Source organism: Cotesia typhae, unplaced genomic scaffold, assembly GCF_013202065.1.
Source record: "Cotesia typhae breed Kobodo isofemale line unplaced genomic scaffold, CoteBio_Ctyphae contig_17, whole genome shotgun sequence".
Classification (NCBI taxonomy): domain Eukaryota; kingdom Metazoa; phylum Arthropoda; class Insecta; order Hymenoptera; family Braconidae; genus Cotesia; species Cotesia typhae.
This window is the reverse complement of record NW_027423724.1, coordinates 1,525,293-1,546,050: the sequence shown is the minus strand read 5'-3', so window position 1 is coordinate 1,546,050 and position 20,758 is coordinate 1,525,293. Positions and strand designations below refer to the sequence as shown.

The window sequence follows — 20,758 nt, the reverse complement described above, 5'->3', positions numbered from 1 at the left end:
GATGGCGTTAGTTTCAGAAGACAAACAGAAGAAGAAATGGAATTCAAAACAAAAATCCCTCGAACGAAAATTTTATGTATATTTTGTGAAAAACAATTTAAAAATACGCACTGAACAAATTTCATAATAATAAATGACAACGCGATTAAGATTTTAAATTATTAAACATAAAATTAAACAAAAATATTATTAGAATAAAAAATTTCAAATGAATTTTTGAACAGAAAACATCTATAGGAGTTGCTTTTATAATAAAAACTCAAATTTGTCTAAATTTCCTTGAAACTCACAGAATAAATTGAAATTTTTCGAATTATTGATCAAAAACTAGAAAAATTGATATGCATTGATGTTTGACGATGAATATCTCGTAAACGCTCAACTTGATCGAAAAATCATAAGAGACCATTTTTATAGAGCAGTAAATTTCCTACAAAACTATGAGTTTCATCATTCATAATGATTTTTTTTCATTGAGTTATAAAATTCTTAAGAAATAAAAAATTTTCCCAAAAATAATCAAACTTTAACCGTTAATATCTTTTAAACGGTTGGGTTTACGAAAAAATCGTAAGAGACCTTTTTTGTAGAGCATTCAATTTCCTACAAAATCTAAGGAACAAGATATTTTTTCAAGTAGTTGGAAGCGAGATATAAATTTTTCTATCTGATAATAAGAAAAAATAGAAAACTGTAAGAAGGAGGACCTTCCCGTTACAATTAAGAACTCATGCTTGGAGAGGCTTTCTTAGAGGTGTCTAGGAACCTATTTTTCAGAGTACCAAACGAAAAAAAAACCATTCTTTTTTTTTTAATCACCCTAGTCCGTACTGAATTTGCTAATGACTGACTAAAAATCTAAAAGAAAGTTATATAAATTTACAGAAAAATAATAAGTAGAAAGAAAAATATTAATCAAGTTACTTGAACAGCAAGCCTAACTCTCATTTTCGAAGAGCTATTTAAGACTCAATGCTCATTTTTAATTTTGGGATACATTCGTAATTTACCAGGAAGTTGACTATCTTTTTCATAGATGTCTTTAAAATGTTGCCATTCAATAAGAGGTTTGTCAGGATCCATCTAAATTAAAAAAAAAAAAAAAATGAAATAAAAACCAATCACAAAATTCTTACAACCAAAACAATATTTTATGCCTGATAACTTCCAATAATGTTCAATCGATTTCTGATCGTCTTTATAAGATGTGGAGTTTCCGAGAAAACAAAAATTTTACGATCTGCTTCACTCAGGTGTGAGAAATAATTTTTGAAATTTTCTTTTCGGCCACTCATTCCCATAACAGTCCAAAATTTTCTGTTTGTTGTCGCACCATCAGTAATAACGCCATGAATTTTCGCTCCAGATTTTTCTAATAAAATTATTGATTTCACAATAAGTTGAGACAATACTTGAGCATTTACTGGTCCATGAGAACCAAACACAGCCACAGGTTATGTGTAAGTATCATATACAGGTTGAAACATTAGCACTAATCTATGATTTGCTTTGTCATTCATTGTTACCAATTTATTTATTACTTTTTTTTCCGAAGTCTTCCAAGCCACCGTATATAAGATTTTGAGAACGAACATCTACACTTTCGCGATAGCTAATTCCATCGAGTAGCAAAAGTCCATGTTTATTATTTTCTTCTTTTTTATTCAAAAAATTGGAAAAATCTTCGAAAAACTCAGAATCAAATCCACCACTTGTATTTATAATTGCGAGATTTCTAAAAAAAAAAAAAAATAAGAAATAATTTTACATCTACAATAAATAACATATTACACATAAATAACATAAATAAAATAAATATTACTAACCCATTGTACTAACACATGGCAACGGCAAAATTATATCCTGACGCAGACCGCATATACAGTAGCATACATAGCATTAGCCACTTTTCTAAATATTGGAGGCCACTAGATGTTTTACAGTGTGAATCTTTTAGTATTTCCTGAACAACATCACATTGATTTTTAGTAACTTCTTTGAACCGTCATTGATCAAGTACACCATCTTCAGATATTCGGGACATTTTACTTTAGCAAAGTTTCAAATTTTGTCGTAATTTCTTATTTACCAATCGTAACTTTTTTTTTTGTTGTGAAGATCTATTTAATTTTTGCTTTAATCTTCTTACATGAATACTCTCAGAGATATTTGAAACTATGCGGTTTTTTTTATCTTGTGGCTTTGTAACTTGCAAACTGATCTCTTGACGTTTTCGCTTTTTGAGCGAAGCTCTTTTCGCATTTTGAAATGCATTACATTGCGAAGAATGTTATAAAAGAGTGCATGATTTATGCTTCATTACATTTCTTTTATTGATATATAATGAATCCGTTTTTTCCGATTGACGAATTCCGGAAATCACAATACCTTGACAAACTTTTAAAGAATTCAACTGGCGTAAATAATCTTTTAGTTTACCAACACTGTCGATACTTTTTTAACTTCCCGCTAAGAAAATTGAAAATTTTCAAAAATCGGGATGTTATTGGTTTCACCCCGTTTTTCGAAAATCGAGTTCTCATTAGTTCTTGACGTTTTGAGATCCTAGGAAGCTTCCATGACTATTCCCGCGATGATGTCCGTATGTGTGTGTGTGTGTGTGTGTGTGTGTGTAACCCTCTTATAATTCTGAACGGCTTGACCGATTTCATCGCGGTTGCTGTCATTCTAAAAGGCTTGACCAAACTTAGATTTCCTGGAAATTTGAACCGATTCGGACCAGTAGATTTTGATAAATTGTAAAAAAACTACAAAAAAATTTTTTTGAAGTGTTTTTTTTAATAACATTAAAACGGCTTTACCGATCAATTTAAAAAACTAATCAGCTCTTAACTTCGAAAAACTGCGTCGATCGCCGCCAGTCCAGTCAAAATCGATTGATTCGTTCGTGAGTTATCGTGAACGAAAGAAAACCGAAAGAAGTGTTTTTTCGGGGTCACTCTGAAATTTTTGGTTTGATCAATTATAACCTAAATATAACTCATAAGGTTGATTAAACTGCATCGAATGCCGCTAACCGCATGAAAATCGGTTGATCCATTCAAAAGTTATTGCGATTTGAAAATTCCACAAGTAGTGATTTATTAATCTCCTGTCAAACTTTTGAGCTCGGAGAGCTCAAAATTACACGAAAATTAGATTTTTGAGCTCAAAGAGCTCAAAAACATAATAAGTGCAATATCGAGCTCTTCATTACGAAAGTAGCGGGAAGTTGCAGGGGTGGCCGTTAGGGTCAACCGTTTGCCTAATTTTTTTTGTACTATATTTTTTGCAATCATCGACTACTATTAAAATTATTGATATGTTATTACTAAAATTTTTTTGAATATTTAAATGCAAATTTGTCACGTGCGAAAATGGGAAATTCTATTGAGCGTGTTTGGCCGAAGGAAGTACTTACTAAATGTAGTAAGTCACTCACTATACTTACAAAATTTTTGGCCGGGACACAAAATAAGTGCTGACGCAGTAAGCATAGCTCAATATACGACGCCATATTGCTTATTGTTGATGTAAACAAAACGGACAAGTACAGACCTTGAAGAATCCAGTAAGTCTGTCCTGGCCGAAAAGCACTATAGTCAGCTTGTCAGATTTTAATTTTTTTATGCTTACTGGCTTACTAAGGTTTAGTAAGTACTTACTTCGGCCGAACCCACCCATTGTTACAATCAATTATAACTCAGTCGATGTTGCAACTTTAAAAAGTTGTTCCAATAAAAATCGTTTTATTCAAGACGATTGAATCGATTGTTGAACAAATCGATTGTTTTTAAACGATTAATCGACCAAATCGATACCGTCGATTCGATCATAATCGATTGTCAACAATCGATTTTTTGTTCGATTGTTGCAACACTAGTATAAATACGGGATATTTATAGTCACATTGTTGAGTTATGATTTGAATGTCGCCTTGGCAGCATTAATTATTATTATCATTATTATTTATTCAGATTTAAATGCCAAGGCAAAAGCCAAATGGCAAAAATATAAAACTACAATGATACAAGTACTATGTAAGACTATAAACACCGTCATTTACAAAATAAGAGAAGATGCAATATTAAATTATAAATATTAGTGTAACTAGCAATATTCACGAGTTTAAACAATAGATTTTGTGTATATTAGTTATCTTATAGATCACATATAATATTTGTAGAAATCTGGTTCTTTGGTTCCTTTGTTTCCCTAAGTTCAAGGTCGTAGAAAAAATCAAACGCTTTAGATTTGAATGCATCTATGCTGAGTGAGTTAATAATATCCAGTGGTATTTCTCGCCAAAGACGTATTGATGTGATTAAAAAAGAGTGCTCATATAGTGCTGTTGAGAAACTTGGTAGGCTGAATGAGATATTATTGTATTTTGAAGCCAACCTCTCTGATCGCCTGATGTCTTGTGACTCTTCAATAAAGAGACACCTCAAATATTTAGGCTCTCCAGAGCTGAATAGTTTATACAGAAAACAGGCCAAGAGATATAGTCTTTTTGATCTAATAGAGAGCCATTTTAAGGAGCGACGATAAGGAGTGATGTGATCATCATGCTTCAAATTAAAAATAAACCTGATGCTGCTATTCATCAGGCACTATAATTTATAGTCTAGTCTTTTAGAATTATCTATTAATACCAATGAGCAGTAATCAAGTATTGGAATAAGTAAGGCAGTTATCAATAATTTGCGATTTGCAGTAGACAATATGTTCTTCCTTTGTTTGAGGCTGTTAAGTGTAGCGTAAACCTTACGCGTGGTATGGGACACATGAACATCTCAGGAAATATTATTAGTTATATAAACCACAAGGTGTTTGGTTGAATTAACAAATGGAATGGCATTTCCATCTACCGTGATTAGAGGAAGATCACAGTCATCCAGTGATTTCAATTTCCTGTTACTACCCAGTATCATAACCTTAGTTTTTTGATGATTTAGTTCAAGACCAACATCTTTGGCCCAATCAGCCACAGCCTGAGCACCGGTATTGATTTTGCAAGCTGCTTCATTTAGTTTACTACATTTGAAGTGATAGTAGGCGTATTTATCATCATCAAAAAGACCATATTTAGAATACTTTATCCTCTTGGCAACGCTATTTATCATCATAAGGAATAATATGGGACCTATAATGGATCCTTGAGGAACTTCAGATGTTGAACTGATGGCATCCGATAAAGAGTGATCAAGATCCAACACCGATTGCGATCTACCAGTGAGATAAGAGTGAAACCACAGAATGACTTCGATGGAAAATCCAATTTCATACATAGTTACATACAAAATCTTATGGTTCACATAGTCGAAAGCTTTGGAGAAGTCAAACAGGATAAGATAGGTTAATTCATCTCTATTGATAGCTCTGCGGATGTCATCAGTTAGTAGCAGTAAAGACGCCTGAGTACTATGATGTTTCCTGATTGGTAGTTATTAATGATATGATTACTTTCAAGAGAGTCTGTTAATTGATTAGCAACGATGCGTTCGAACACTTTCGCCATAATGTTTTATAAATAATTTAAATGGAATCAAATGATTATTTATACCCTTTGAAATTTTTAGATAACTTGTGTTACGTTCTCAGAATTTCGCCTAAAATGATTTTTTTCATCATTTTATAAATGTTATATGTTAAATAAGCACATCTAATATAAATTCTCTGAATGCACATTAAGAGATAGCCGTTGTTTAGCTGGTGGTTTTATCAGCAGCTGAGTAACGGAAATCTCGCGATAAGGCATCAGCAGAGAGTCGCCGAGGCCGCGGATAGTCCAAACACCTTACGTCAGCATGGGACCCGGGCTTCGATGACTCTCTCAGGGAGTAACCTGAGCTCCAAACATGGCTGAAAATCTGTTTATAAAAACTAATCTAGAGCTCATTCAAGTCAGTAGATCTAGAGACTCTCGAGTGCAGTGATCTCCATCCTCAGGCTTGAACCTCTCCAGATCCTATTTTCAAAATAAACTAACTACATCAAAACATATAGTCCAAATACACTTATTATGGGGCGGAGCGCTTTATAGTAGTTCCAACCCATATAAGAAAAACCTTCCGGCTAAAGCGCTAGCTAGCGTTTCGCCAACCTAACCCTCCTGCTGGGCGAGCGCTTAATCAGCGTATCCACAGGTCCCAAATCTTCGGCAAGATCACTAGCTAGCGTTCGGCCAGCACCAAATTCCCGTACGTTAATGCCTCACGGAAAACGGTCACGAAGATCGGGTCGCTCGGTGCAAGAGCGTCGTCGTCGCTTGACACAGCCATTCTACCTATCGTTGCCGACAATCACCGACGAAACTTCAGCCGAACCGCGAGCGGAATTAGTGCGGAACGCGAAACCAGTAGTGCGGATAACCGACGACGAGATCTTGATCGAACTCCGAGTAAGGGTAGTTCGAACCGCCGAGAACGACTCACCTAGATCACCCACGAGCCGAGGTTCACCGGGTCAGAATATCTTTGTCAGCAACAACTGCCCTGCCTATTGGACTGTCATCACCAGAGCTTGGAAGCTGGTCCCGATCGAGGTCCCAGAGGTTCACCCTACAGGGGGCGTTTTTCCCATCAACGACCCCAGGTACGGGTATTATTCCGAGGAGTTCTTCCAAAAGACGGTTCACGATATCTTTTCGCCTTTCGAAGCTAAGTGGCTCGAGACCCAGGGGGTTATCTGGGCAAACTTATGGGGCCCATAATGGTAAGTCAATGATAAAAGAATAATAAGAAAGTAAGCTCATCTGTGACGATACACCGGAAATCTATCGACTACCAAAAATATCAAAACCTGATATTTAATTATTTAAAAATATCAATGAATTTATCCACGTAATTTTGGTAACGTAACACTTGTGAGTTTTAAAACAAATTGCGGATAATTTAATACAGAATACTCCAATACTTCGTATAAAAAAAATTAGGAAAAAGGTTTACCCTGCAACTTCCCGCTACTTTCGTAATTAAGCGCTCGAAATTGGACTTATTAAGTTTTTGAGCTCTCCGAGCTTAAAAATCTAATTTTCGTGTAGTTTTAAGCTCTCCGAGCTCAAAAGTTTGATAGGAGTTTAATAAATCACTATTTTTTTAATTTTCTAACCGCAATTACAAATGAATGAACGAACTGATTTTCACGCGGTTAGCAGCATTCGACGCAGTTTTTCAAATTCTATGATATACTTTTAAACACAAATTTATTAGACCAGAAATTTCAGTGTAATCCGAAAAAAACACCTTTTGTCAATTTTTTTGGTCAACGATAACTCACGAACAAATCAACCGATTTTCACCGGCTTGGTGGCGATCGACGTAGTTTTTCGATGTTAAAAGCTGATTTGTTTCTGCGATTGATAAATCAAGCCGTTTAAAAGTTATAAAAAAAAACCACATTTAAAAAAATTTTTTTTCGTAGTTTTCAAGAAATTTCTGAAAATCCACTGGTCCAAATCGGTCCAAACTATATTCAAAATCTAAGATCAGTCAAGCCCTTTCGATTGGCATCAACCGCGAATCGGTTGAAAAAAAGACATTAAATAGTAAAATAGCTTCGTTACGTCCAAATCAATAACTTGCATTTAAACAAATACGTGCGCAGTATTTATTTTTTGACAATAAATTTTATCTGAGTTGTGTATTCTCTAAAAATATTCCGAAATCTTAACTAAATACAATCGAAATTTTAAAAGACCCTTTATGATAACGAATCCCTATAATTTTAAAATTTACCTAGAAACATTTTACTTAATACTATCATAAAACTAAACATAAATACTCCTAAGCAAATAGAAACGAAAAAAGACATTAAAAATTAATTGCCTAAATGCATTTTTCTTGGAGACATTAAAATAATGAACAACCCAAGAAAAACGCATTGAATGTTAATCTTAATTCTATAGGGTAATAAAATATCCATAAAGGGTCCCAAAGAAATAGGACTACGTACCTACGACTTTTTGGAGTTTTAAAGTAATTTGTAAGCCTAACAGATGTACTTTTAAGATAACTAAAATTTTTTCTTTATCACTTACGACAAACAAATTTTATTACAGCACGACAGCTATTTAAAAATAATATTTGAAACTTAACGAAAATTAACCATAGAAAGAACACTAAAATTCTATAAATAAATTATTTCTTTTATCAAAATAACTTATACTGATTTCAAAAATTAAATTAATTTTGAATTAAATGAGATAATACCAATAATCCTAGAACAGTCAAGTAATAAAAACTTAATCATTTTTTTATTTTTAAAAATTACTAAATCAATCTGGACGAACACGTGCAGAAATCATTATCTAAAAATATTACACTTATTTTTTTTCTTAAGGAAGAATTCAAATAAATAAGAAAATTGTAACTTCGAAATATTAATTAAATTATCAATTTAAATTTACATCTGAATTATTTAAATAAGAATAGACAACCACGTGTTTATTAAAATCAATGGTTCGTCATAATTTTATTCAATAGGAAAATATTTTAATAGTAATTTTATAAATACATAAATTTATCATAGAAGATAGAATGGAAATTATTAACATAATTCTGAAATATTTAAATAATAAAAATTGTAAAACTTAGATTATGAATGAAGCGAACTAACTATTAAGCGAATTAAACAATTAGCGATATTACTAATGTTAATAAATTTAAGTAATTTTTTTTAAATAAACTAGAAGGACAAAATGTACATGCCAGCGTATGTGTGGGTGCGCACGCACATAGGCTAGAATCTTGGGCGGGACCCAGTCGCTTTCCCTAAGGAAAATGTAATGGGAAAGGGAACGGACCCCGGGAAACTGTTTCCTGATTGGACACAGTTTTCCCCCAAAAAAACCCAAAGTCCGAACTTGAAACATCGATAAAAGGGGCCTTGTTCACAAAAAGCAGCCTGTTATTTTTTTAGTTCAGTTCCAGAAACTACAAGTGTTCACACACTTTTCTGTAACAAGTGTCGTCACTAATTAACAAGTGTCCTCACACTTTCTTATTATCCACGTTAGTCTTCACTAACTTCCAGTGTTCACACACTTCCTTATTATCTATGTTAGTTCACACTACCCAGTTCACGAATATCCTGATACTTTCAATTTTCGATTAATAAGTTTTTATTAGTAAATTTAAATTAAGTTTATATTGTAAAGTTTAGAATCAGTGAAACTAATAAGCTGCAAATCAGGTACCATAAATTATACTGTATCGTATTTCTTGTTAAGATTTCCAGCCATAAGAATTCTTTGTAATTTTGTTTGTTTTTTTTCACATTTGTAATTTTAAACATTCAATATAATTATAATTAAAACTTACACAAATTCTCATTCATTCAATCACAAAAATTCAGTATTTAACACGTTCCCGGTCTATAGGCTGAAAAGCTTGGGCCGAAAATAATTTAATTTATTTAGTCCAATTTTGGACGTAACAGCTTTAAAAGAAAGAAATTTAGGTCAAGACAGTTGTGATGTTACTTCCAAGGAATATTCTTTAGGTAATATGGGTCATGATAATGAGCTTTGAAAATCACAAGATTCACAGTTTACTACTGCTCAAACATACGAATATAATGAGACTTTGGATATTAATCAAATTTCTTCCAAGGAAACTTTCCCAGACTAACAATCGCAAAACTTATGGCATTCTTCTTCCATACATCAAAATAAAGCTTAAAACTCACGAACTGCTGTGCAACCGAACATCATAGCAGACTTTATTTTTTTTTCTTATTGGTTTAATTATAGTCGCGACAACAATTAAGTCTTTTGAGACTAAAGTTGTTCATATATATTACACATTGTAGGTGCACTCATAAGATATTATAAGAAAATTAAGTAGAAAAGAAAAACAGAAGAAAAAAAAATACGGAAGGACCAAATTTTAAATTGAAATAAATTAAATGAAATCATCCAAATCTAAATACTTGAAGCGTTTTAATACTTTATAACAGTCCTCTGGTGAAGCTGACATTTCTGGCTTTAGGTTGTTTTCTTTTTGCGTCCTTAAGATATGGATAATTTATGAGCATGTGAGATACTGTCATTTGTGTTTGGCATTTTTCGCACATCATGTTACTCTTTCTTGAGTAAATTAGAATGAGTTAGATTAGTGTGGCCAACTCTTAATCTGGTAATTTTGTATTGGTCTCTTCTAGCTGTTAACATCGAAGCTTTGGATTGTACATTATGTCTCACTGTATTCAACTTCGTTTTTTCGTTGGACCACAGTAAGTTCCAATAGTTGAACAGTTTATTTTTCAGGAATTTTTTCAAGTCTTGGTGTGAGATCTTTAGACTTTGGTCTGGTTCTTTTGAAATTGCAGCTTCGGCTTTTAAATCAGCCTCTCCGTCCCCACTGATTCCTTGATTGGCCGCAATCCAAAAGGAAATTAGATGAAAATTTGTTACTAAACATAAGAGCTTTTCTTGAATCTTGGTCACTAGTTCGTGGGGGTTCAAAGGGTTGGTTATTGCCACCAGGCTTGACATAGAGTCAGATGCTTTCACAAATTCAAAATTTCCTATCGTTTCTAATAATTTCAATGCTCCGAGAATTGCAGTGGTTTCACACATGAAGATTGAGGCACCCTCTGGTAGTCTGTACGTATGGTTTTCGGAGACTATGGGGCAAACCTGCTTTACCGTCTATAACTGAACCTCCGTGAAGATAAATTTGTCATCCTCGTATTTTCTTTTCGCTTCTAAGAATAGAAGTCTGTATGTGTTCAAAGACGTTGATGATTTCTGATGTTCATGAAGTTCTAAGTTTACTTTACTCAAGTTGTCTAAAGGTTTGAGAGCATTCTCGAGTTTTTTTTTTGACTAGAGTAATGCAGTTTTTCACGCTGCTGCTTGATACCATCGGGTGAATGTCCTTGAACATCTTGATCAGCTGTCCCGTGTCCGTGCCGAAGTCTTTCGATATAGTTAATATATTAGGGGAACCATACGAATTTTCAAAGAAACCTTTGAATTGTAAGAAATTGAGTGAATATTGCTTATCATTTGACGAGATGATGTTCTCCAATTCGAAAAGATCTTCTACTTCAAACTCAAATTGTTGTTTCTGTTTTATTTGCTTGTTTTATTGTTTTGAGTCACCGTCTTGTATACTATTTTGAAAATTAATACTCCCGATTGACTCATCATTGCTCCCTAGATGTACGATGTTTGCGGGAGGATAAACTAGTATTAAGAACTTAGGATCTTCATTTATAAATCCGGATGTAGTTTCCGAAGGTGGATGTGGTCGCTTAACTCTTATTTCGAAATTGACGTTTCTCTTGGTTGAAATTGGGAGTTTGGTCATGCCCCGGGTGCATAAGGGAGGAGTTAGTTCCATTGAACTTTTTGAATTTGTTACACTATTAAGATCAGTTTTGCTCTCGTTGGGATTTTCTTCTAATATCTGTGTATCTGATATCCGATCATTACAATCAGGACAATTTTTAACGATGTGGCCTTCTTTTTTGCATAGGAAGCAGGTCAAAGTGTCAAAGGAGAGGTAAATCCAGTAAGTGGTGTCATCAAAGGTTATCTGAACGGAGATTGGTAACTTTTCGATATCGTCAGGATGGATGAACACTTGTCTTCTAAAACTCAGTATGTAGCTGACTCAAGAATCTGGAATGTCTTAGGAATTCGATTGGCGACATTGGCCTCATTTTTAATTCGAGGAGTTTTTCTTCCAAGATATAATGTGGTATCTAAGGATGCTATCTAGGTCTGCTATCTAAGGATGCTACAGGGAGCACAAAAACAGCTCAAAAGGAAAAAGATGGACAGCCAATGAAAGTTCTTGCAAAAAGAGGACCTTTCGCTCCCGTCACTTTAAATCTACCGAAGAAAGATTAACTTTGCACTGACTGCCACCGGCCAACAGTCGCCAATGTAGAACCTTGGTAGCAAAATCAAAGAATTAACCGACTTCATAAAAAATGAGAAGAATCTCCATCATAAGATCAGAACATTGGTTACGTCTATTGGTACGGCATATAGGCTGGCCAACAAATCACCAGCGAAGTCAGCGACTACTACTAAAACATCTCCGTGGATGGCCACAAAACCACAGCCAGTTTTGGTCACTCCTGTGTGACAGGGAAAACTGAACTTCCCATGGTCGTTATCGACCAGTTTATTGACGCCATGATAAATGAGGGTTTTCCCTTACCGTTCGATTTTTAACAAGTAGTTCAGACTTGTCACCGGGCGTGCAAATCGAAAGTCCCCACTGCTGTCCCCAAAATCGAAGCGGGGTTGACAATAGGAAAGTTCGAGAACTCGGAGTCAAGGGTTATAAAAGAGCCGACAAAAGAAACATCGAGGCTTGTTGAGCCAGGCCCTGGAGCAAGTAACGCTTTTTGAGCCAGCCCTTGGAAAAGTAACACCTTTTGAGCCAGGCTTTTGAGCCAGTGACGCTTTGAGACAGTGAGGCTTTTGGCAAAACAGTGAGTCAGTGTAGTGCTGTGTAATAAATTCTGTCATCGAGATTCAGGACCATCAAGAAGGAAGTCAATCTACGATCCGGAATTGGGAACCCATTACTTGGAGCCGCAAAGTTGATTCGAGACGAGAGAGAGAGAGACCAACCAGCCGCTGATTTCGCCCGTTTCCACCAGGACTTCACTCAACGTTTGGAGAGTTGTAAAAGTTAAGTCAGGTATTATTATTACAATTATTTCAGGCCAAGCTTGAATTTGAAAATTGAGAGGCCGAACGAACTGTAATAAAATTTTGTCAATTAATGATCGCTATTGTCTCAGATGTCACTTTTAATTTAGTAGATTCTTTTATAAGTAAATTATTCATAAACGTCAATTAATTAGTTTGTTACAAGTCTTTTAGTTATGGGAAATTATTTAGTTAAAATTAATTGATTAAGTTGAAATAGTAGAAGCATTTGTGTAATTTAGATAGTCAAGGTCACTTTGGAATATATGCAGTTTGAATATTTAATGAGGCTTGTTAAATTTGTAGAATTTGAAATTTGAAATTTTGTAAAATTTATTCTAGGCCGTTGGGCTGAATTTAATTAAATTAGTAAATTTAGTGAATTAATCTATTGAGAAAATTGTTAATGAATTTAGCTGAGAAATTTTGGTAATGAATTAAATTAGCGAATTTGGTATTGGATATTAAAGAAATGCTGAGCGTAAAATTCAAGGAATTTAGATAGTTAGTAATTCGGATAAAGTGGGTATTAAGTTAGCGTCCGGTGGACAATTTCTGTATGGAATTTAGTGAGTATTTAGAAACGTTGTATAGACGCCCGAGTCGGGGGTACAACGGATTAAGTTAGGAAACCGCTGCGTAGACGCCCGAGTCGGGGGCGCAGTCGGGAATAGGTTTTAATCGGTATTCCGTCAGGTTGACGAGGTAAATAATGTTAATTGGTATTCCATCAGGTTGACGAGGTAATTAATTGGTATTTTATGGTATTTCGTCAGGTTGACGAGGGAAAATTTGGATTTTAAGGTATTCCGTCGGAGTGACGAGGTTTGAATAAATTGGCGAGGGCCAACGTAGGTGAGAGGTTCTCACGATTAAGTTAGTTTAAGTTGTAAGAATAATTGGCAAGGGCCAACGTAGGTGAGAGGTTCTCACAATTATGTTAGTTATAAGAAAATTGTTAAGTTTGTAGATTGATTGAATAAATCATTTTAAATTGTTATAAATAATTTTTTCTCAGTTTTATTTACAGTCATTCTCGGACTTCTCACGACCCTGTCTTTTCCCTCTTATGCTTCCCCGGTTTCTGGGACACCGTGTTTAAAATCCCAGTGGCGCCGTTTCTAAAGAGGAAAGGGGTAGCTAACTGGACCTGGGCTAAACCCCCCGTTTACACCTGAAAAACTGCCACCGCAAAGAAAGCACAACAATAACAAGAGGCAGCTTTCCATGTCCAGCCCATCGTCAGCAAGTGACAATCCAACACAGAAGAAGACTGCCCGAGAAGACACATAGATCAAAGTGACTTGGCAACAAAAAAAGAAAAAGGAAGAAGAACTCCAAACACTGGTTACCTCGACTAAAGCTCAACAACAAAGAAGTAAGGGCAGTTCTAAGAAACGAAAGAGACGAAAGACAAAAACTAAGGCTGTCTTGGTGCAACCAGTAGAAAGCCGAACATATGCCGATCTCTGAAAAGAAATCAGGGTTACCAACTTAGGGGTTTTCCCCCTAAATTTAGGGATTATAAAAGTCGAATGGGATTTTTTTAGGGGTGTTATATTTTAGGGGTATTTTGAAGGATTTTTTTTTTCATCTTCGAATATTCACTTTTTTTAGTTAAAAAAATCAAACAAATAAAGATGAGATGTTATAGGCCCGTGGCTAACTAAATCTAGCCAATCACATTTATTTTTGATATAGCGGCTTAGTGACATCTAGTAGTAGGCTTGTTAATATTACTAAAAGTGCAAGTTGAAAAAAACACAAATTTCACTATGGCGTTTACCGGTGTTTACCACAAACATTAACATATCTATGAGGGTTAGTGGTTATTGTTTACCAAAATTACTTTGATTGTCATTCATTATTTGTTTATTAAAATGCCTAAAACTACAGATAAGAAAAAATATCGACAAAAATACTCTAAGGTTTGGGAAACAGATACAGACTTGAAAGGTAAAGTAATTCTATTATATTTTTATAATTTATAGAAAGGACTAGGATGTTCGCAGTTAGTTGAATGTCCACTTAAATGTTTAACTTTGAATTTGAATAGAGAATGCGTTATTTTTAACCTCCTGGTCCTGTTTATAATAAATTACGTTAAACGATATTAAATTTAAAACACTTAATTCAAAATTCATAATCGTTTACCATAGAATTGCCGACGTCGTCGAATTGCAGCCGTAATTGTTCTTCAATAAAGTTCAAAAAAGGTATTTTCATTTTATTTAGGTAAAGAATCTACCACCTCTGTTATAACTACATGCACGTTTGTTGGATTTCTGGTGTGAACTTCTATATACATTTACTATTTACTATAAAAAATTATGTGGCATTGGTTTTATCATGTTAAGAGTGATTTTTTCAGGTTTTTAATAAGTTACTTGGTCTCTGGTGTGGATATGCTGATATTTATACTATAAATTACTTGTTAAATATTGTGTTTTGCTATGATTAATACTTTTCTTACTGTGAAAATTTAACTTTTCGCTTGGAAAAGACCTGCTAAACACGATTATGACTTTTATATCGTGAATTTCGAAAGTGAAAATTTCGAACGTTTCGGCGCTGAAAACGGTCGATTACATAACTTCGTTTCTATGGGTCTTAGAGGGGTGGAAATAGTATATAGTTCGCTTGGAAAAGACCTGCTAAACACTATTATGACTTTTTATATCGTGAGTTTCGAAAGTTAAATTTTCGAACGTTTCCGCGCAGGAAACAGTCGATCACATAACATTGTTTCTATGGATCTTGGAGGGGCGGAAATAGCCTGGATCGCTTGGAAAAGACCTGCTGAACACGATTATGACTATTTGTATCGTGAATTTCGAAAGTGAAATTTTCGAACGTTTCGGCGCTGGAAACGGTCGATTACATAACTTTGTTTCTATGGGTCTTGGAGGAGTGGAAATAGTGTAGAACGCTTGAAAAAGACCTGCAAAACCCGATTATGAATTTTATATCGTGAGTTTCGAAAGTTAAATTTTCGAACGTTTACTCGCAGGAAACAGTCGATTACATAACTATATTTCTCTATGGGTCTTGGAGGCATGAAAATAGTGTAGGTTGCTTCGAAAAGACCGGCTAAACACGATTATGACTTTTTATATGGTGAATTTCGAAACTTAAATTTTCGAACGTTTCGGCGCTGGAAACGGTCGACTACATAACTTTGTTGCTATGGGTCTTAGAGGGGTGGAAATAGTATATAGTTCGCTTGGAAAAGACCTGCTAAACACGATTATGACTTTTTATATGGTGAATTTCGAAAATTAAATTTTCGAACGTTTCCGCGCAGGAAACAGTCGATTACATAACTAAGTTTCCCTATGGGTCTTGGTCGGGGTGGAAATAGCCTGGATCGCTTGGAAATCACCTGCTAAACACTATTATGACTTTTTATATCGTGAGTTTCGAAAGTTAAATTTTCGAACGTCTCCGCGCTGGAAACAGTCGATTACATAATTTTGTTTCTATGGGTCTTGGAGGGGCGGAAATCGCCTGGATCGCTTGGAAATGCCTGCTAAACACTATTATGACTTTTTATATCGTGAGTTTCGAAAGTGAAATTTTCGAACGTTTCGGCGCTGAAAACGGTCGATTACATAACTTTGTTTCTATGGGTCTTAGAGGGGTGGAAATAGTATATAGTTCGCTTGGAAAAGACCTGCTAAACACGATTATGACATTTCATATCGTGAATTTCGAAACTTAAATCTTGGAACGTTTCTGCGCAGGAAACAGTCGATTACATAACTATGTTTTTCTATGGATCTTGGGAGGGGCGGAAATAGCCTGGATAGCTTGGAAATGCCTGCTAAACACTATTATGACTTTTTATATCGTTAATTTCGAAAGTTAAATTTTCGAACGTTTCGGCGCTGGAAACGGTCGATTACATAACTTTGTTTCTATGGGTCTTGGAGGGGTGGAAATAGTGTAGATCGCTCGGAAATGACCTGCTAAACACTATTATGACTTTTTATATCGTAAGTTTCGAAAGTTCAATTTTCGAACGTTTCCTCGCAGGAAACAGTCGATTACATAACTATATTTCTCTATGGGTCTTGGAGGCATGAAAATAGTGTAGGTTGCTTCGAAAAGACCGGCTAAACACGATTATGACCTTTTATATCGTGAATTTCGAAAGTGAAATTTTCGAACGTTTCGGCGCTGAAAACGGTCGATTACATAACTTTGTTTCTATGGGTCTTAGAGGGGTGGAAATAGTATATAGTTCGTTTGGAAAAGACCTGCTAAACACGATTATGACTTTTTATATCGTAAATTTCGAAAGTTAAATTTTCGAACGTTTCCTCGCAGGAAACAGTCGATCCATAACATTGTTTCTATGGATCTTGGAGGGGCGGAAATAGCCTGGATCGCTTGGAAAAGACCTGCTGAACACGATTATGACTTTTTGTATCGTTAATTTCGAAAGTGAAATTTTCGAACGTTTCGGCGCTGGAAACGGTCGATTACATAACTTTGTTTCTATGGGTCTTGGAGGGGTGGAAATAGTGTAGAACGCTTGGAAAAGACCTGCAAAACCCGATTATGACTTTTATGTCGTGAATTTCGAAAGTTAAATTTTCGAACGTTTCCGCGCAGGAAACAGTCGATTACAGAACTAAGTTTCTCTATGGGTCTTGGAGGCATGAAAATAGTGTAGGTTGCTTCGAAAAGACCGGCTAAACACGATTATGACTTTTTATATCGTGAATTTCGAAAGTGAAATTTTCGAACGTTTCGGCGCTGGAAACGGTCGATTACATAACTTTGTTTCTATGGGTCTTGCAGGGGTGGAAATAGTGTAGAACGCTTGGAAAAGACCTGCTGAACACGATTATGACTTTTTGTATCGTTAATTTCGAAAGTGAAATTTTCGAACGTTTCGGCGCTGAAAACGGTCGATTACATAACTTTGTTTCTATGGGTCTTAGAGGGGTGGAAATAGTATATAGTTCGCTTGGAAAAGACCTGCTAAACACGATTATGACATTTCATATCGTGAATTTCGAAACTTAAATCTTGGAACGTTTCTGCGCAGGAAACAGTCGATTACATAACTATGTTTTTCTATGGATCTTGGGAGGGGCGGAAATAGCCTGGATAGCTTGGAAATGCCTGCTAAACACTATTATGACTTTTTATATCGTTAATTTCGAAAGTTAAATTTTCGAACGTTTCGGCGCTGGAAACGGTCGATTACATAACTTTGTTTCTATGGGTCTTGGAGGGGTGGAAATAGTGTAGATCGCTCGGAAATGACCTGCTAAACACTATTATGACTTTTTATATCGTAAGTTTCGAAAGTTCAATTTTCGAACGTTTCCTCGCAGGAAACAGTCGATTACATAACTATATTTCTCTATGGGTCTTGGAGGCATGAAAATAGTGTAGGTTGCTTCGAAAAGACCGGCTAAACACGATTATGACCTTTTATATCGTGAATTTCGAAAGTGAAATTTTCGAACGTTTCGGCGCTGAAAACGGTCGATTACATAACTTTGTTTCTATGGGTCTTAGAGGGGTGGAAATAGTATATAGTTCGCTTGGAAAAGACCTGCTAAACACGATTATGACTTTTTATATCGTAAATTTCGAAAGTTAAATTTTCGAACGTTTCCTCGCAGGAAACAGTCGATCCATAACATTGTTTCTATGGATCTTGGAGGGGCGGAAATAGCCTGGATCGCTTGGAAAAGACCTGCTGAACACGATTATGACTTTTTGTATCGTTAATTTCGAAAGTGAAATTTTCGAACCTTTCGGCGCTGGAAACGGTCGATTACATAACTTTGTTTCTATGGGTCTTGGAGGGGTGGAAATAGTGTAGAACGCTCGGAAATGACCTGCTAAACACTATTATGACTTTTTATATCGTAAGTTTCGAAAGTTCAATTTTCGAACGTTTCCTCGCAGGAAACAGTCGATTACATAACTATATTTCTCTATGGGTCTTGGAGGCATGAAAATAGTGTAGGTTGCTTCGAAAAGACCGGCTAAACACGATTATGACCTTTTATATCGTGAATTTCGAAAGTGAAATTTTCGAACGTTTCGGCGCTGAAAACGGTCGATTACATAACTTTGTTTCTATGGGTCTTAGAGGGGTGGAAATAGTATATAGTTCGTTTGGAAAAGACCTGCTAAACACGATTATGACTTTTTATATCGTAAATTTCGAAAGTTAAATTTTCGAACGTTTCCTCGCAGGAAACAGTCGATCCATAACATTGTTTCTATGGATCTTGGAGGGGCGGAAATAGCCTGGATCGCTTGGAAAAGACCTGCTGAACACGATTATGACTTTTTGTATCGTTAATTTCGAAAGTGAAATTTTCGAACCTTTCGGCGCTGGAAACGGTCGATTACATAACTTTGTTTCTATGGGTCTTGGAGGGGTGGAAATAGTGTAGAACGCTTGGAAAAGACCTGCAAAACCCGATTATGACTTTTATGTCGTGAATTTCGAAAGTTAAATTTTCGAACGTTTCCGCGCAGGAAACAGTCGATTACAGAACTAAGTTTCTCTATGGGTCTTGGAGGCATGAAAATAGTGTAGGTTGCTTCGAAAAGACCGGCTAAACACGATTATGACTTTTTATATCGTGAATTTCGAAAGTGAAATTTTCGAACGTTTCGGCGCTGGAAACGGTCGATTACATAACTTTGTTTCTATGGGTCTTGCAGGGGTGGAAATAGTGTAGAACGCTTGGAAAAGACCTGCTGAACACGATTATGACTTTTTGTATCGTTAATTTCGAAAGTGAAATTTTCGAACGTTTCGGCGCTGAAAACGGTCGATTACATAACTTTGTTTCTATGGGTCTTAGAGGGGTGGAAATAGTATATAGTTCGCTTGGAAAAGACCTGCTAAACACGATTATGACATTTCATATCGTGAATTTCGAAACTTAAATCTTGGAACGTTTCTGCGCAGGAAACAGTCGATTACATAACTATGTTTTTCTATGGATCTTGGGAGGGGCGGAAATAGCCTGGATAGCTTGGAAATGCCTGCTAAACACTATTATGACTTTTTATATCGTTAATTTCGAAAGTTAAATTTTCGAACGTTTCGGCGCTGGAAACGGTCGATTACATAACTTTGTTTCTATGGGTCTTGGAGGGGTGGAAATAGTGTAGATCGCTCGGAAATGACCTGCTAAACACTATTATGACTTTTTATATCGTAAGTTTCGAAAGTTCAATTTTCGAACGTTTCCTCGCAGGAAACAGTCGATTACATAACTATATTTCTCTATGGGTCTTGGAGGCATGAAAATAGTGTAGGTTGCTTCGAAAAGACCGGCTAAACACGATTATGACCTTTTATATCGTGAATTTCGAAAGTGAAATTTTCGAACGTTTCGGCGCTGAAAACGGTCGATTACATAACTTTGTTTCTATGGGTCTTAGAGGGGTGGAAATAGTATATAGTTCGCTTGGAAAAGACCTGCTAAACACGATTATGACTTTTTATATCGTAAATTTCGAAAGTTAAATTTTCGAACGTTTCCTCGCAGGAAACAGTCGATCCATAACATTGTTTCTATGGATCTTGGAGGGCGGAAATAGCCTGGATCGCTTGGAAAAGACCTGCTGAACACGATTATGACTTTTTGTATCGTTAATTTCGAAAGTGAAATTTTCGAACGTTTCGGCGCTGGAAACGGTCGATTACATAACTTTGTTTCTATGGGTCTTGGAGGGGTGGAAATAGTGTAGAACGCTTGGAAAAGACCTGCAAAACCCGATTATGACTTTTATGTCGTGAATTTCGAAAGTTAAATTTTCGAACGTTTCCGCGCAGGAAACAGTCGATTACAGAACTAAGTTTCTCTATGGGTCTTGGAGGCATGAAAATAGTGTAGGTTGCTTCGAAAAGACCGGCTAAACACGATTATGACTTTTTATATCGTGAATTTCGAAAGTGAAATTTTCGAACGTTTCGGCGCTGGAAACGGTCGATTACATAACTTTGTTTCTATGGGTCTTAGAGGGTGGAAATAGTATATAGTTCGCTTGGAAAGACCTGCTAAACACGATTATGACATTTCATATCGT

At 35.5% G+C, this 20,758-nt stretch overlaps 1 protein-coding gene across 1 annotated transcript; it reads right to left on the bottom strand.

Annotated features, from left to right (window-relative positions):
* Positions 1-4,796: 4,796 nt before the first annotated feature.
* Positions 4,797-5,291, bottom strand: LOC141537836 (uncharacterized). Its single transcript, XM_074259018.1, has one exon. It carries the CDS (start codon positions 5,289-5,291, stop codon positions 4,797-4,799), a length of 495 nt encoding a protein of 164 aa, XP_074115119.1.
* Positions 5,292-20,758: the final 15,467 nt, after the last annotated feature.

Excerpts from the sequence above, each read along its gene's own strand:
- LOC141537836 (XM_074259018.1), bottom strand. The coding sequence starts at position 5,291 with ATGTATGAAATTGGATTTTCCATCGAAGTCATTCTGTGGTTTCACTCT.